The sequence below is a fragment of the Rhipicephalus microplus genome, chromosome X, assembly GCF_043290135.1.
Source record: "Rhipicephalus microplus isolate Deutch F79 chromosome X, USDA_Rmic, whole genome shotgun sequence".
Classification (NCBI taxonomy): Eukaryota; Metazoa; Arthropoda; class Arachnida; order Ixodida; family Ixodidae; genus Rhipicephalus; species Rhipicephalus microplus.
The window spans coordinates 219,615,852-219,631,923 of NC_134710.1; the positions used below are offsets into that span (position 1 = coordinate 219,615,852).

Sequence of the window (16,072 nt, forward strand, 5' to 3'; positions counted from 1 at the left end):
CAAAAAAGCACCAGGAACACAAGCCTGGTGCTAACTATTGATCACTGAAGAAACTCGCAAAATATATACCCACAGAAATATACACAAAGAGTTATTCGAGTAGGCTTTCATTCTCAAGCAGCCAACATAGACCTAAAATAGCAAGCCATTGCTGCCTTTTGTGATTTGTCCATTCTGAATTATTTTTCGGCATATTTTTAGATCTCCATAGCCATTTATGCAATTATTTTTTACATTAAATTTGCCATCTCTGTTTCTTTGACTTCTTTTTATGACTCAGCATTGTCCATTTATACGATCTGAATCAATCATTTTGACCTATTTGTTTATTCATATATAGGAAGGTAGTAACTGTTAGGGAGAGCTAGCATTCCATGCTGTAACTCCCTGGCACAAGAACAAAGGACGAGACAGAAGAAAAATGAGAGACAGCTAATCTTTAACATTTCCCTTCATCTTTGTCCTTTGTTTTCATGCTACAAAGTTACAGCTGTAGTACAGCTCCAGGTGCTGTGGCGATGACAACAAGAAGGAGAAAGCCACAAAGGTGTGGCACTAGCAGAACTTGACTGCTAAGAAGCTTTGTTTATACAGGTTACATAAAAATGTTTTAATGAAAAGCATTCATGAGGTGCCCTTTAATATCAATCTTTCTGCATCTTCCATGAGAGGTGTATCAGAGCTCCCTAAGTGTGACACCTGTGTACAACGTGAATAATATGTCGGTTAACCCATATATGCCCAAACTTGGAAAAATTGACAAAACTAACTTATTTCCCTAAAATGATCGCTTCTACGACCCCAGAAAACAAAATAGGGCTTTTATTAAAAAAAAAATTTCAAACAATAGTTTTGGAGCCGTCCTATATATAGGACACCAATGTTTGACAGCCTGCGAACAAAAAACTTTTGCGCCTATCACTATCATACGGAAGTTACTGCACACCCAATAACTGACAAACAATTGGCAAAAATATCAGCAGCATTGAGAACGCCCTGACTTTAATTACATATATCTTTTTTTGCGGTATGGCACTCAGCCACAGGCAGGTGAAATAGCCATTTTGTGACTGCAAGTACGTGGCTATTTGTTGTTGCCCAGCGATCACCTAGACTTATATGTGACGAGGACAAGGCATCATAAACACTTTATGTGGCGCTACCTTTTTTTACAGAAAAAAAAAACATTTGAGTTACACTGAAAAGTTTCAGCGTCCTAGATGTAAAATACTGGGCATATATGGGTTAAGCATCTTGTCGTTTCTCTCTGACTAGCCTTTCTATTTTGTGCCCTGAAGTGGTGAAATGCCAAAATTTCTGTGATTTGGCTCATGATATGTCCATACAAGCACCAAAAATTTGAAGTAACAGCATGTACGTTCGTTGACAACTGAAGAAAAAAATTTAGGCACAGCCCACACAACCATGGTGCACCTGCCAATCATCTGTGAAAGACAGTCATGCTAGCTGGCTTCTCCTTGCAAGTACTTTTTTTGGATTATGTAAATGTCACGCATAATAACTCTTAAAGGTTTGTCATTATTGATTAAAACATTATGTGTGGATGAGCAACTGTCAGAATTGCTGAAGAGATATAGGAGAACGTTCAAGTTTCTGAACTGAAATCAGTGACAAATGCATGTCTGTATGAGAAAGTCAGGAATTGAAATGCCTGAGGAGTTCTTTACACCATGAAATTGAGTAAGTGCGATTTGAAGGAGTTTTCATTGAATTTTCTGGGTGTGGGACAGTGATAGCTGTGGGCAAAACTGACATTGCTTTCTTAGCTTAGACCCGACTATAGTATCATGCAAGAATAAAATGTAGACAGAAAGATGTGGAGTACTAGAACATTCCTTAGATTTATTTACTAGAACATTTAATGTACAATTGTGTATCTACAATAATGAATAAAAATTATTGGGGCTTTACATTTCAAAACCATGATATGATTATTTTTATTTATTTATTTATTTATTTATTTTCAATACTGCTACTCTCATTCGAGAGCGTGGCAGTTGGGCAGTACAATGATTTTCAGTACAGGCAATAAAAATAGAGGGAAAAAAAAAAAAAAAATCAAAGCAAAACAAGTGAGTTAAAACATACACTAACATTTGTAGCGTAATTACAGCATATGTGGGTTACAAAAAAAAAAAAAAAAAAAAAAAAAAAAAAAAACAAGAAGCACGATATATACAGCATACAGTAAGGCAAACAAAATGCTGGTTAAGGAACAGCATACTCAGTGGAATTTACACAAAAACGCCTAACACATGCTAGGTTCAAGGGAAATGACAAAAAAGCAAAAAGAAGGAACATGAGGCTTCGCAAAAAGTGACCAAAGAAAATAATAATAGTACAGGTGTCGGTGGGGGCTGGAATAAGACTAGGGTAAATAAGATTACATTTCTGGCATTGAGCAATAAGTTGACGTAAATGGGAAAGTTTCTAGAAGATGAAATGAAGAAATCTATGTTGGTGACTTTGCATACATAGGTCCTCTTACGCAAACACATTTTTTTCTATTTGTGCCATAAATTCCGATAGTGATTCGATGTTGGTGATAGTAGCGTCAAGTTGATTCCATTCTGATATTGCGAGCGGAAAAAAAGAATACTTAAACGTGTCATTTTTACATGCATATTCTGTCAATGTGTGCGCATGCTTATTACGTGTAGGTCGAGCCTGGGAAAACGAAATATACTTAGAAATATCTATTCGATAGTTATTTTTCAGTAACTGAAATAAGAATTTTAGGCGAGCGTGTTTCGCTCTTGTGGATAGCTTTTGCAAACCGGATTTCATTAAAAGATGCGTGGGCGAGTCTGTGCGTTTATATTTATTATGAATGAACCTCACCGCTTTTCTTTGTATTGATTCAAGTTTTTTTATGTTAGTCACTGTATGCGGAAACCAGACTGTGTTAGCGTATTCTAGAACAGGCCTTACAAATGATGTGTAGGCTAGCAGCTTCGTTGCCGTTGTTGCGTGTGCTAGGCTTCTTTTTAAGAAAAATAGCTTCCGTAGCGCCTTTGAGATTATTTTACTTATATGCTTGTCCCACTTGAGATCCGATGTTATTGTGACGCCTAGATATTTATGTTCATCAACCCTATTAAGGGGGGTGCTATTAATTACGTATGTGAAGGTGGATGGTAGTGCTTTCCTGGTCACAGTCATGATCGCAGACTTTTGTACGTTGAGTGTCATCTGCCAACTAGAGCACCAATTAGCTATATCAGCTAGAGAATCATTCAGCTCATTATGATCACTGTAATGACTAATTTCTTTGTAAATGACACAGTCATCTGCGAATAGCTTTATATTGCATTTGATGTTAGCTGCGATATCGTTAATATAGAGCAAGAAGAGCAATGGTCCGAGGACAGACCCTTGTGGGACTCCGGATGTAACTGCGACTGTGTTAGATAACGTATGTTCGTAAATTACAAATTGCGAGCGGTTATTTAAGAAGCATTTTACCCAGCCAGAAAGTTCTCCTATACCAAAAACATCTTCAACTTTGGCGATTAATTTGCTATGACACACACAGTCGAAAGCCTTAGATAAGTCAAGTAAAATCATGTCAGTTTGACCACGGTTATTAATTGTAGCAGCGAGGTTGTGTACTAGTTCTGTGAGCTGAGTAACTGTGGATAAGCCACTGCGAAAACCATGTTGGTTGGGGGAAAAAAAATTAATGCGCTCTAGGAATACTGTCATGTGCTTTAAGATTATGTGTTCGAGAAGTTTACATGATGTACTAGTTAGAGAAATGGGCCTGAAATTTGAAGGTGAATCTGCGTCTCCTCCTTTGTGGATTGGTTTTATCTTGGCTATTTTCCATTCTTGAGGTAGCTGTGAAGTACTGAGTGATTTCCGGAAAATTAGGCCTAGGTATCTACTGCACCACTCTGCATATCTTTTGAGGAATGTATTTGGTATATCGTCGGGACCGCTACCTTTCTTGGGGTCAAGTTTAAGCAAAAGGTTGAAAATCCCTGCGTCCGTAATGTCCAGTTTATCGATTTCCGTGTATTGTTTTGTTTTAATCGCGGGAATGATATTATCATCCACGGTGAACACTGACTGAAAAAAATTATTATATGCGTTGGCCTTAGTTTTTATGAGAAGCATTGTAGTGGAGGGCTATGAAAATTTCAACCTTCTGAGGTTCTGTATCGTGTACCTAAATATAAATTTATGTTTTAAGAGAGCATCAGGTAAGCTACAACTTAGAAATTAAGCACCTCAGTATTAACAAGGCATATGAAAAAACTGACAAAGTGCATTTTTTACATGGCAAAGGCACAATATTAAAAACGTGCCTTTGAGTTCATTTGCTTGTGTTTTCCTGTCATTTCAGCAGAGCGACATATGGCCCAGTACCTTAAAATAAAACAATGGCAAAAAAAAAGAAAGATTGATTGATTGATATGTGGGGTTTAACGTCCCAAAACCACTATATATGATTATGAGACACGCCGTAGTGGAGGGCTCCGGAAATTTAGACCACCTGGGGTTCTTTAACGTGCACCCAAATCTGAGCACACGGGCCTACAACATTTCCGCCTCCATCGGAAATGCAGCCGCCGCAGCCGGGATTCGAACCCGCGCCCTGCGGGTCAGCAGCCGAGTACCTTAGCCACTAGACCACCGCGGCGGGGAAGAAAATTTTTATTTGTGTATATACTATTCTCTTTACAGCAAGCAAAAAACACAGCATCTTTATGAAATATGTAAAATGACAGTGGACTTCTATTTAAAGATGCAGAACCACAGTAAGCAAAATACCCTGCAGAAGCTATTTTTTGAAACTGCTTTTTGAGCATACACATTTTTGATCAGTGACAAAGAGACATATGAGTGACTAAACACTTACATCATTGATGTTAACTGAGCCCTGTAGAATGGTGCCTGTGAGTACTGTGCCCTGACCCTTCACTAAGAAGCAGTGATCCACAGACAAAACAAGGGGCCCCTTGTCCTGTCGTTCAGGCAATCTGGCAGCATGACATAGGGCTTCCACTAATCCAGTCAACCCCAGTGCAGATGCTGGTTCAACAGTCTGCACAATTTTCAATTACACAAATGAAGATGCACAAGCCATGCAGAAAATTATCAGCAATTATAAGCATGCAGTGTAGTAGTTTCTACGCATGCATGCCAACCATAGTGCCATAATACACAGACTAGCAAGTGTAGAAACCAATTTTAAGGAACAAACATTAGAATATTTTACAAACACCACTCTGAGCTGCACTGAATTGTCCTTCTATGTGGGCCTTTGTGTTACGCTGTCTGTTGTGATATTGTATTCACATAACATATCCCACTGCATAGCAAGAGATACTTAACCATGTTTACAGAGAAACCTTGTGAAGGAACATAGTAGATACATAGATACGTAAGTTCGCAGGCACACTCATAAGACAACTTAATTAGGCTCAGTCAGACTTGGAACGACCTACAAGTTTGAGTATGAGCAAGCCAAGCTCAATATTATTCTGGTGAGCTTCAGTTCAGGTGAATTCAGCTGAGAATATTTTTGGTGAGTCCCAGTCCGAGTAAGCTATAAGAGAAAAATATAAAATTGTTGATTTTGTTAATTTTACCAAGCTATGCATGTGTGAAAACTAGCACTTTATCAATTGAACTTTTGCTGAACAGCACTTGTTTGTGCACTGCACTGTCTTCTAACAAGTCGCAATATACTTTATATAAGAGCACCTTTGCCATTTGGATTCATTGCATCTATATATGTGGTCGTGCAATGATTTCCCTGCTCTACTAAATAATGTTCAGTCAACGCCTCCTTTATTTCTTTCAATGCCAGTGCAAGCATGAGCTCCTCAAAGGGAGCCCTCGGTCTGCTTTAGTTCAGGAAGTGGTCGTGATGCAGTGCCATGGTCGTGATGCAGTGTGTCATGTGCACCTGAGTGCTTTCCCACTGAGATGCATTAGCTGCGTTTCCCTCTCCAATGCCATAAATCTGTCAGATTTGTTCTTTAGTCCTCCTTCTTTGTCGCTCGAAGCGATGCTACCGTCACCTCACAGCACTCTTAAAGTCAGCGCTTGCAGCAGCATTTCAGTGACGCTTCCCCATTGGTTTCTCGCATAGTGCCACAAATGGTGACATGCTATCGCAAAATACCTCATCTTTTACAGAGCTAGTATGACCGCCAATACTGTGAACACGAAGAATGCAAGATGCCACTCTATGGATCTATACACAACTGAACAAAAAGTTACTTCATATGATTTTCGTCATGAGGCACCACATAATGGGTTCTCTCTCCCATGACTGTAAAACACATGCACAGGCAAGGGGATGAGCAAGAGCAGGAAAGGACTAGAGGAGAGCTTGGAGAATGGCCGGATTGAGCGCATTTGGCTGGCATTGAAAAAATAGAGGAGGCCCTAATTCAGTGCACTGACCTTCCTACCAATTCAGACTTGACATTACATACTTTTCATATTTCATAATTTTCACATTTCATATTTCATATTTTTTTCATGTGCCACATTTTATATTTTTCTATGTGGCACTTTACCTTGCCAGGTGTTTGCATTTTAGCAAGCTGCATGTGTGCAGCAGCCAGCATGCATGTGTACATAGGCATGTGATGAGTGTGAGTATACGTGCTACTTTTCTCATTGGCCCTGCTAGTGTCCAAAGTGTGCCAGAATCCACATTTTCTGCTCTGCTTAGTTAGTAGAATGCCCATTAACATAAAGCATAATAACACAAACTCATAACTTATTTTGTTTAGGCCATATCAGAGTTAGCTTTACTATTACTCCTGCTATGCCAGACCCCGCATTCCATTGTAAAAGTACAATGTCGATTATCATAAGGCATGGCTAGCCAAATATTTAATTTGGTCTGATAGTTTACTTTATCATTGCTTATTGTGTTGAGATCTGGCTGTATCGACAGCTGCCTTTGACTTTCTTGCTTTTACTATACATGATGCAGAACTATACAAGATACTGTTTTGTACAACTTTGTGTGTTGCCACAAAAGCTGTGCCTTTAAGGTTACTTTATGCTTGTGCCAACAATAACTTTAAATGCCATCATTTTCATATTATATCTACAGTAATACAACATGCTTTTAGTTCTATGTCACCTTCGTAAGCACACATTCATACAAACAGATCAAAGTGTAATGCACAGTAGATTGCTTACTTCAGCTCCACCAGGATTAGCGGCCACAGGTACAATAGCTGCATCGGCAAATTTGGTCTTCTCCAGAGTCTTTTTTAATCTTTTTGTCATCTGACAAAATAAAAAAAGGGTGCAAATCAGCTGACATGATTACCAACTAATTTACTATTAGTTTGTATTAAAGCTAAAGTGAATAAAATTACCCAGGGCTAGAAAATACACTGACATTCTGGTTCTATTTTAATCACCTTTCTTTTTCCTGGTCCCTGGCCACTTTTCTCCCTATTACCAGAAGAGATGACATGGGTTACGTCCTCTCATTTTATTCTGGTGTTTCAATGCACTGAATAGTACCTGATTTGTACTGATTCTTTGTTGCTGTTTTACATGCATATTTTTATTTTTGTTGCTGTGAATACAGATTGCATAGTAATGAATTGTGTAACAAGCATGTAGCCAGAAATTTTTTTCAGGGGGGGGGGGGGGGGACCACCTTGATTCTTGATTTCAGGAGGGAGCCCCCCTAAAAATGGCCATTTTTCGCTCTTTATGCCATGGCAAAAAAAATTTCGGGAAAGGGGGGGGGGGGGGGGGGGGCACGTGCCCACTGTGCCACCCCTTGGTTATGCCTCTGTTGTATACTCTATTAAACACAATTGCATGATTGTAACTAGCATGATTACAAAGGGCTCAGATGCTACAAAAAACTTGTGGAGTTAGGAGATGTGAATGATATAAGGATCAGTACTTTTGATTACAAAAGTATTGCATGGCTGGGTAAGCAGTCGAGCACAATAACCACTAGACCACCGTGGCAGGTTAGGGTACAAGAACAGACCTATACAACCAACTTGCTCCTAATGTTTATCAAGAGGTAGTATGTGGTGGCACGTATCTGAGACAAACAACAAAGTTCTTGTCAAAGAAGAAGGATGTGAGAAAGGAAGTACAACCTTGTCAATTTGCTTGTCTCTATCAGCTTCTGGAAGCAGGTCAATCTTGTTGAGAACCAAGAGCATGTGGTCACAGGTTATTTCACCCAAGACAAGGCACTCAGCTGTTTGTGTTTGAATACCCTTGGTCACATCTATCACCAACATCATCAAGTCAATGATTTGGGCTCCTAGAAGCAGATGGAAAACATACACTGTTCAAGTGGCTGGCTGCAAGAGAGCTAATTCGAGTGACTGGCTCAAAGTAGACGAATCTAGCCCCACTTACAAATTAATTGATGCTTCAAAAAGGCACACACTGTTACTGTCCTAAAAAAATCTCATAATGAGCAAGAACATTATATACTTGATAGCAGTTCATCTCTAAAAAGCTCATTGCAGTTATGAATTTACCATACCTAAATAGTATTAATATTCATTCTATTTAAAACATTGATGAAGTCTTGTTGCTAAAAAGTTATTATTTTTAATGCTTTGACACTGCACTTGAGCAATAATGGTGATAACATCTTCATTGCCTTTCAAAAAATAGTGAACCAGTTGAGGACCCCCTGAAGCGACTAAATCACATGAAAGTAAGAATGTACATAAGTTGATACGTCCCAGACTTCTCATTCTCTTGTACCAAATGAAGGTCTACACCCTTTGAATGCTTGAAGAAGTCCTGGAAAGCATCCAAGCAACAAACAATTTGTTAAATATTACAGCCCGATTGATGCACATGACAGAGAAATGCTAATCTAGTGAGAAGTGAATGCTTTCCCCCTCCTCCTCACACTGTGGTCCTAACACTTTTTGAATCCCTTCAATAAAAGGGTCCAACTAATCAATCACAATACTGAATTTTATGGATGATTCTGGATTCAGTACAAAGGAGTGCATCATAACAAAGTGGCTTGTCCTTTTGGTAAAAGAAAACTTGCACATATCTGAAATATTATACTGTGTATCTTAAATACTTCTGCGAACACTCTGGTATTTCAAGAATACTTTCCCAGGCAATCTTTTGTACCATAAATTAAATACTTCCTGTTAGCAAGTCATAAAATGTGCATTCACTTGAGATACTTTTAAAATACTTCCACCAGTATTGACTGTTCGCAGGGGTAGAAATGTATAGCTGTATTAAGCACTTAATGTGGCTTCATATGACACAGGTTTTTGCAAATCATGTCATCACATATGATCCCAGAGCACAAAAAATTTTTGACAAAGGACAAGAGAATGGACGAATACGAGCACTTGCCATTGTCCCTTCTTTTGTCCTGCATTAAAAACTTTTTTGCTCTACGTGATCAGTTATGCATTACCAACATGCCCAACTGTCATACTCATGACATCATGGTGCATCTATTCAGTGCTATACATGAAAAACATCAGCATACCAAAAGTAGGCATGCAGATGTCTGTATGCAATTGTTTTCCTATGTTTTGGATCACATCGAGTGAGAGGGTAACGTATGGTCTGCAGCTGACTTTCTGTGCACTAAATGAAAAGGAACAACAAGGTACAGGGCAGGACTGCGACATTCTGTCCACAGTCATTGCAAGTGCACCATTGCAAAAGCTACATGCCTTGCTTAAGTATGGCAGTGGGAAGTGGAACATATCAATATCGCAGTACCCAGGCCTTTCGGAGTTTACTGTCAAGCACAGCATTAGTTACATTATTGCACACTGGCAGAAACGGCATTAAAAAAAAAGAAAACAGGAGCAGACTATCTAATCAAAATTTAGCATTGGACGAAAATCTTTGGCAATGTGGCCCAATACTTTGCATGGAAAATTGGGCATTTTGATAGTGAAGTGCTGAACAGCTTGTGTAATGCTCAGTGTTCTGAAGGTAACGAAATATGCTTCCCAGCATTTTTTAAGACGCTTTTATTGATCATATTTTATATGTCTTTTAGAAAGTAAAGCCCTTGTGCTACTTTGTTTTGCTAATGTGTTCTTTACTGTTTTTTAACAATTTCATTCGTAAAAAATTTCGAATATTTAGCAGTAGCCCGTACAGTTTAGTACATGTAAATTGACTATCTGCGATTCAGCCTCGACGTTGAGGACTGTGCTCCAAACGTATCGTTACGTGCGGTTTTACCAACGAACGAGAATAATTTACCGCCGATAATTGTACGTATGAGCGAAGCGTGGCCAGGACAGTCGACGAGGGTGAAGTGGAGATGCAGGCAATGACTCTGTAAGTGCTCGGGGGCTTCCACTTGAAAAGACGAAAAACCGAGGTCGAGCGTAATGCCGCGCGATTGACTCTGCGGGTTTTTGTCGAAGCATGCCGTGCTTGCCGTCGTGCTCAAGGATCTTGCCAGGGACGTCTTCCCGCTGTCCACATGGCCGAGCACTCCAACGTTCAGGTTGAAAGTGTCCAACACCATAGCACGCAATAAAAACGAGCCCCGCGATCGCAAGAATAGTCAAGCACTTCAGCAAACACCGTCACTACCACATTTTTGTGAATCGAAACTGCGAACTTTTCGGCTATATTTTGGCTACCTATGGCTACATCTCAGCTGCGACCTTCCTTGTTCAAAATTTTTTGAATCTTTAGTAAGCGGGAGCAACAGGAAATGTTGTTTTTGAAACATTTCTTTAGTTTGCATATAATGTTGACCAAAATTGAGGTATCATTTGATGAGTGTTTTCGTGACGTGTAAATGAAAGCAGAGATCGCAGCGTGCTCTCACCAGCTCTCACCTTTCAATTTCGCTTTATCTTTCGCCTTTGCTTTCGCCCTTTCCTTCTCTCTGCGCCTTCTGCGATGTTGAATGCGTGAGCGTATGGACTTTCTTCTCGGGCTAGCTGCCTTTTGCTGATGGGAGCACCTGAGCGCGGCAGTTTGGACATTTTGAAGTATTAGTTTACGCTGTTGGCGCGTTTAGTGAAGTCGCGGCGCCTGGGAATGAGTGGTCGTATTAAGTTATCATTTGTGCTGGTAGCCGGAATGCTGCTTTTGGGCAGAGTTAGTTCCGCGCTTGCATCTGTTAGTTTGTACGATAATTCCATGCCGCTTCAGGTCCTCAACACAACGAACTTCGATAAGGTAATCCTCAGAAAGGAGAATGCTTGGCTTGTACAATTCTACAATCACTGGTGTGGCCACTGCATCAAATTCTCCCCGATATTTAGGGCATTTGCCTACGACATTGCAGGTAGGTACTTCTATCAAGTTTATGAATGCGCGTGGCGCATGTCTAGTGCGCTACACTTGAAACCGGATGCTCGTGCGCTTCTCTGATTCTCAGATTTGGGCTATCCGATTGCAGCGTTCTTTCTGAAGGTTTCGGAATACAAGATGCTACATCTACGCTTGTACTGCACGCAATGCTATATGCAATATCGGGTCGCGGGATTTGCGTTTCTGTTAAAAAATATGATTGCGTGGTCTTTGGCGCCTACGCTACACTTGGGGTTTCTGTCATTCTACTTACATCAACCTAAAATGGTACACAAATAAATTTGGTTCACAAAATTGTGTTTTAGACATTTGAAAATTAATAAGTTCTGTAATTATGATAAGATTGTTCTGGCATTCAATTGTTCCAGCTCACAATTCAGATGATCAACGCTACTACGAAGCACAAGGAAAAGGCCAATAAGGCGCTGTGTGTTCTAGCGTTCATTGAATGGGCTTTTAAACTTTGAGCCGTGCTATGGCAGCCAACTTAAGTTTGCACTTTTTCAACGTTAATTAATTTGCTAGTGTTTTCCTAAACATGTGCAGTGCTCACATGGAAGTAAGCCTTATTGTGAACCATGTAAAAGTTTATTTTTTGTTTTTATTTCAGCTAAAGAATTTTCTATGAATAATGTGAGAACCAAGAGGGCAACATTTATTGTCATGGTTGAAACGGCACTATAGTGCTGTGATTTGCTTTTGAGAAAAACAGCTGGCACTATAGTGCTGTGATTTGCTTTTGAGAAAAACAGCCGGAAGGCAAACAAGTCAAAATGATGCTTTGAAGCTAAAGGATCCGTAGCGGAAAAGACCACCACAAGCTATATGCTGACAATTACAGCAGTAACTCTTCAATAAATGTGCGCAATTTACGATAAGCTAGCAAGATTTGCCCTCAGTGCCTGTGCATTATTGAGTTAATGTTGGCAGTGGAGCAAAATAATTCCTGCCTAAATTTCAGATGGAAAGACTGTTGCAGGTTATGTGAGCATGCCAAATTTTCTGCCAAGGTTTCTTTTTCTTGATTCTATTCTTTTTAGCAGCGGAAAGTTGAGCGAATTGGTTAGGATAAATTATAAAAAAAAGTACAAACACATATTTGCATGTCTTGCCTTCTTTTATGATAAGTTCTTTTCCTCCCTATCACCGCTGCCCTTCAGTAGATCTGATACCATGGCTCAAGCATGACCCAGAAAGCTGATCAAGTGCAAAAAGAAAATTAGTGGACCATTATAGAATTTTTGTTGTCCTGGCTAAGGATAAGCTCGATGAAGTGAACTAGAGACCTGTGTATGTTTAGATTTTTTTTTTTTAAATCTTAAACTGAAGTGTTCATGCAGATGTAAATTTAAAGTTATTCATATGAGGTCTGTTGCTATCATTAGTTAAGTTGCGGTGATCGATTTTCAGACATGCTGCTAACTTATCCAGTGAGTTTTGAATATTTGCACAATATGAGATGCTAGTAGAATCGACTTCCAACCTCTCCTGGCTACTATGAATACATCTGATGAAGGTGAAATATAAAATATGCTTGTGTTTAGTGCCTTGCATACTCATTAAAAAACTCTGGGTGTTTTAAACTGATAGGGAGTTTTCCAATTAAATATCAACCCCTGCTTGCTTTGAATATTCAGTTTTATAAGTCAGTCAGTGTTCTCATGTGCTGTGCAGGAAAAGTTGGCACAGCAGATAAAAATAAGCCTGCCATATTAAACTAATTTAAACACCTAAAGACTGTAGAATGGAGGAACAGACTTCTGCTGACAGTGTGGAAATTTATACTTAGAACATGTAGGTGGCAAACATTAAGGGGGCATGTAGCAAAAGTAACGTATATCAGATATGTTTTTTCTTCCTCCTTTAGTGCAATGCTCTTGTTTTGTGATCTCTGTTATGTGAAGGTTATTGATCGTAATTTATCAAGTGCTGGGGATACTTGTTTTAAGAGCCTTCATGACAGTATTGCCATATTTTTTTTTTTTTAACTTGTATAGAATGACACCACTTTTTAAGCAGCACTGTGAGTGCTTCTGCTTTATCTCAACTTTCAATACTTCTGTTAGTGTTGCATTACCTAAACATCAAAACTAGTTCCAATCACAATTTAGGCATTTATAGCATAAAAGTGCTAATTATTATTTGTAGTAGTCATGTTATTATAATTTGGCAGCATTTATTGCTACATTTTATGAGGTATTCATTTAGTTTAGTGGTAATTGGAGTCATGGAATTGAAAAAAAAATATTTGGTAATAAGCAAACATATGGCTGATGAAGAACTAAATCTAAACAGTTTTCTGCATCATAGCCATAGTTGCCATCTTCTTTTACATCAAGTGAATATTGGCTTCTTTTTCACCCAGTTGCTTGCAGAATTTTCTAGCTGTCTGCCTCATCTTATGTTTTGTTTGCATCTGCTGTGAATATAGTTCTTTCATTGCATGTTGCATATACTAGTAGGGCTTCCATCAAGGACTTTGTAGTTGAGCGTCACAATCAAATGCATGTTGTGGGAGTCAACAAGTAATCTTATTCACTGGCAGACGTGCAATGAACAGAGAGGAGACTATCTTGGAGAGTATGTTCAACAGTAATTATGTATGTGCTTTCATTCTTAATTGCACATATTTTTGCCAATCAATATAGAATTTTTTACCTATTTTATTATCATTAAAATTGCATTTTAATGAACAATGAAAACTATTTTTAATGATGAGAAAATTTATTAAATTTTCTCTCGTTATGGGATTCACCACAAAAGTTGTGCCACTTTTTTTGAGCTTCTTTTGGGATGAATATTTGCTTGCTATGTTGGCGGCATCTGGAAAGTCTAGTTACACCTACAGGCATTGCAAGTGCTGCTACACCACTTACACAGTAAGTTTACTTGTTTAACAATATAAAACGTAGCACTAACCACTTGTTGTGGACACAACCAAATGAATTCACCAGACAATTAAGCAAAATAAAACACAGAAGATATTGTTTGCCGTTTTCAGCTGTGGTGTAGTAGATTGTTAGATCAATTGAAATGAATGAAAGTGGATGAAAAAACATCCGTTAGTACATCACTGGGGCCGATACACACAACCTTCAAACCTTGTTGAATTCATTTTGTTGTGTCTACAAAAGAAACAAGCCCCTTGAATGATTGCCCTTCTTTTGAAACCACTTGTGTGTTGTTTAAAAAGAATGTGTATGAATACAGTGAAGCTTTCACATTTTTGTTGTGTTGGCATCATGCACGCTGCATAACAGTATGCATGCTTTTCATTGAACATGCCCACACAAATGTGAGACCAGCAGGCTATGCTTTGGTTGTGGCAACTTTTCAGCAGGAGAAACCCAGCATTGGTTGAAAGATATACTGACTAAACCTATAACAAGTGTCAACCGAAAAACAGACAATCTTTTATACCTAATTTCTTGTACATGAATGGGATAACATTTTCTAGGAGAAAATTGGTTATAAAAGGAGACTCTAAGCTTTTGGGTTTAAAGTAGAATCCAATAGAAGCTGACAATTGTGTTGTCAGGTAAAGATAAAGCAAAAGAGTGTCTTGAATACTGAATAATAATTGAGCCCTGCAAAGGCTGAACCCTAGCCTTAAGAGGAAGAACACGTGTGCAGACACACGTACACACTCACACAAACGCGTGCTTGAACCTTGAAATCGTTGTTGAAAATTATTTCTTGAAAGAATAAGGTGCCTTTCAGTCAGAATAACCGCCCCACCGCGGTGGTCTAGTGGCTAAGGTACTCTGCTACGGACCCGCAGGTCGCGGGATCGAATCCCGGCTGCGGCGGCTGCATTTTTGGAGGCGAAAATGCTGTAGGCCTGTGTGCTCAGATTTGGGTGCACGTTAAAGAACCCTAGTTGACTGAAATTTTCGTAGCCCTACACTACGGTGTCTCTCATAATCATATGGTAGTTTTGGTACGTTAAACCCCACATCAATCTATTAGTCAGTCAGAATGCCCCGCTGTGGTGGTCTAGTGGCTAAAGTACTCTGCTGCTGATCCGCAGGTCGCGGGATCGAATCCCCGCTGTGGTGGCTGCATTTCCGATGGAGGCGGAAATGTTGTAGGCCCGTGTGCTCAGATTTGGGTGCACGTTAAAGAACCCCAGGTGGTCGAAATTTGTAGAGCCCTTTACTACGGCATCTCTCATAATCATATGGTGGTTTTGGGACGTTAAACTCCACATATCTATCCATCAGTCAGAATAAAACACATTGCAAAGCAATAAATGAGGATAGTTGTTTGAGTGAGGTTAGGGACGTTTCTGAGCAGTCAAGTGCACCTGTGAAAGTGTGCTAAAGCATGGCATAAAGGACCTATAGAAGATGTGACTTTGATTGAGAGGCTGGCGAGAACACCTGCTGTAGCGGAAGCATGGTGTGGAAAGACATCCATTGTTATGTAGGCTTCCGTTCTTTTTCTGACAAATGTTTTTATAGGTTACTTGGAAACGTTGCCATGTGTCATATCATGGTAGAATGTAAGGGTGTGAGAAGTTTGTTTTTATCCAGAAAGTTTTGTACTAAGCAAACATTACATCTGCTTATGTGAACCCAGTTTTCTCATTTATGCTAGCTTTGTAGCTTTGATGCTGTATGTGCCAAAGACTTTCAATATTTAAATTCCACACAGTGCGGCCCCATTGTGGATGTCACTGTGATAATTTTTTAGCCCACAGGTAACATGTGCTTTGTAATACCTTTCCTTCGTCGAATACTTCGAACACAGAAAA

The 16,072-nt window shown here is 39.3% G+C and overlaps 2 protein-coding genes across 5 annotated transcripts in view; one reads left to right on the forward strand and one right to left on the reverse strand.

Moving 5' to 3' along the window:
- eEFSec (eukaryotic translation elongation factor, selenocysteine-specific) overlaps window positions 1-16,072 on the reverse strand; it is a 52,393-nt gene that overhangs the window by 34,872 nt on the left and 1,449 nt on the right. The window contains exons 1-4 of one of the 3 annotated variants that reach the window (XM_037435807.2): window positions 10,246-10,621; window positions 8,127-8,296; window positions 7,195-7,284; window positions 4,886-5,071 (exon numbers count right to left, since the gene is read on the reverse strand). In XM_037435807.2, coding sequence (XP_037291704.1) covers window positions 4,886-5,071; window positions 7,195-7,284; window positions 8,127-8,296; window positions 10,246-10,516 — 717 coding nt within the window. In that variant the 5' untranslated portion in view covers window positions 10,517-10,621. Of the gene's footprint in view, window positions 1-4,885; window positions 5,072-7,194; window positions 7,285-8,126; window positions 8,297-10,245; window positions 10,624-16,072 lie in introns of those variants that run through there. The other 2 variants (XM_075878673.1, XM_075878674.1) reach the window with 2 other exon arrangements.
- The window catches only part of LOC119187725 (sulfhydryl oxidase 1), a 142,767-nt gene continuing 137,575 nt past the window's right edge, over window positions 10,881-16,072 (forward strand). The window contains exon 1 of one of the 2 annotated variants that reach the window (XM_075878670.1): window positions 10,881-11,290. In XM_075878670.1, coding sequence (XP_075734785.1) covers window positions 11,041-11,290 — 250 coding nt within the window. In that variant the 5' untranslated portion in view covers window positions 10,881-11,040. The remainder of the gene's footprint in view (window positions 11,291-16,072) is intronic. The other variant, XM_037435804.2, reaches the window with a different exon arrangement.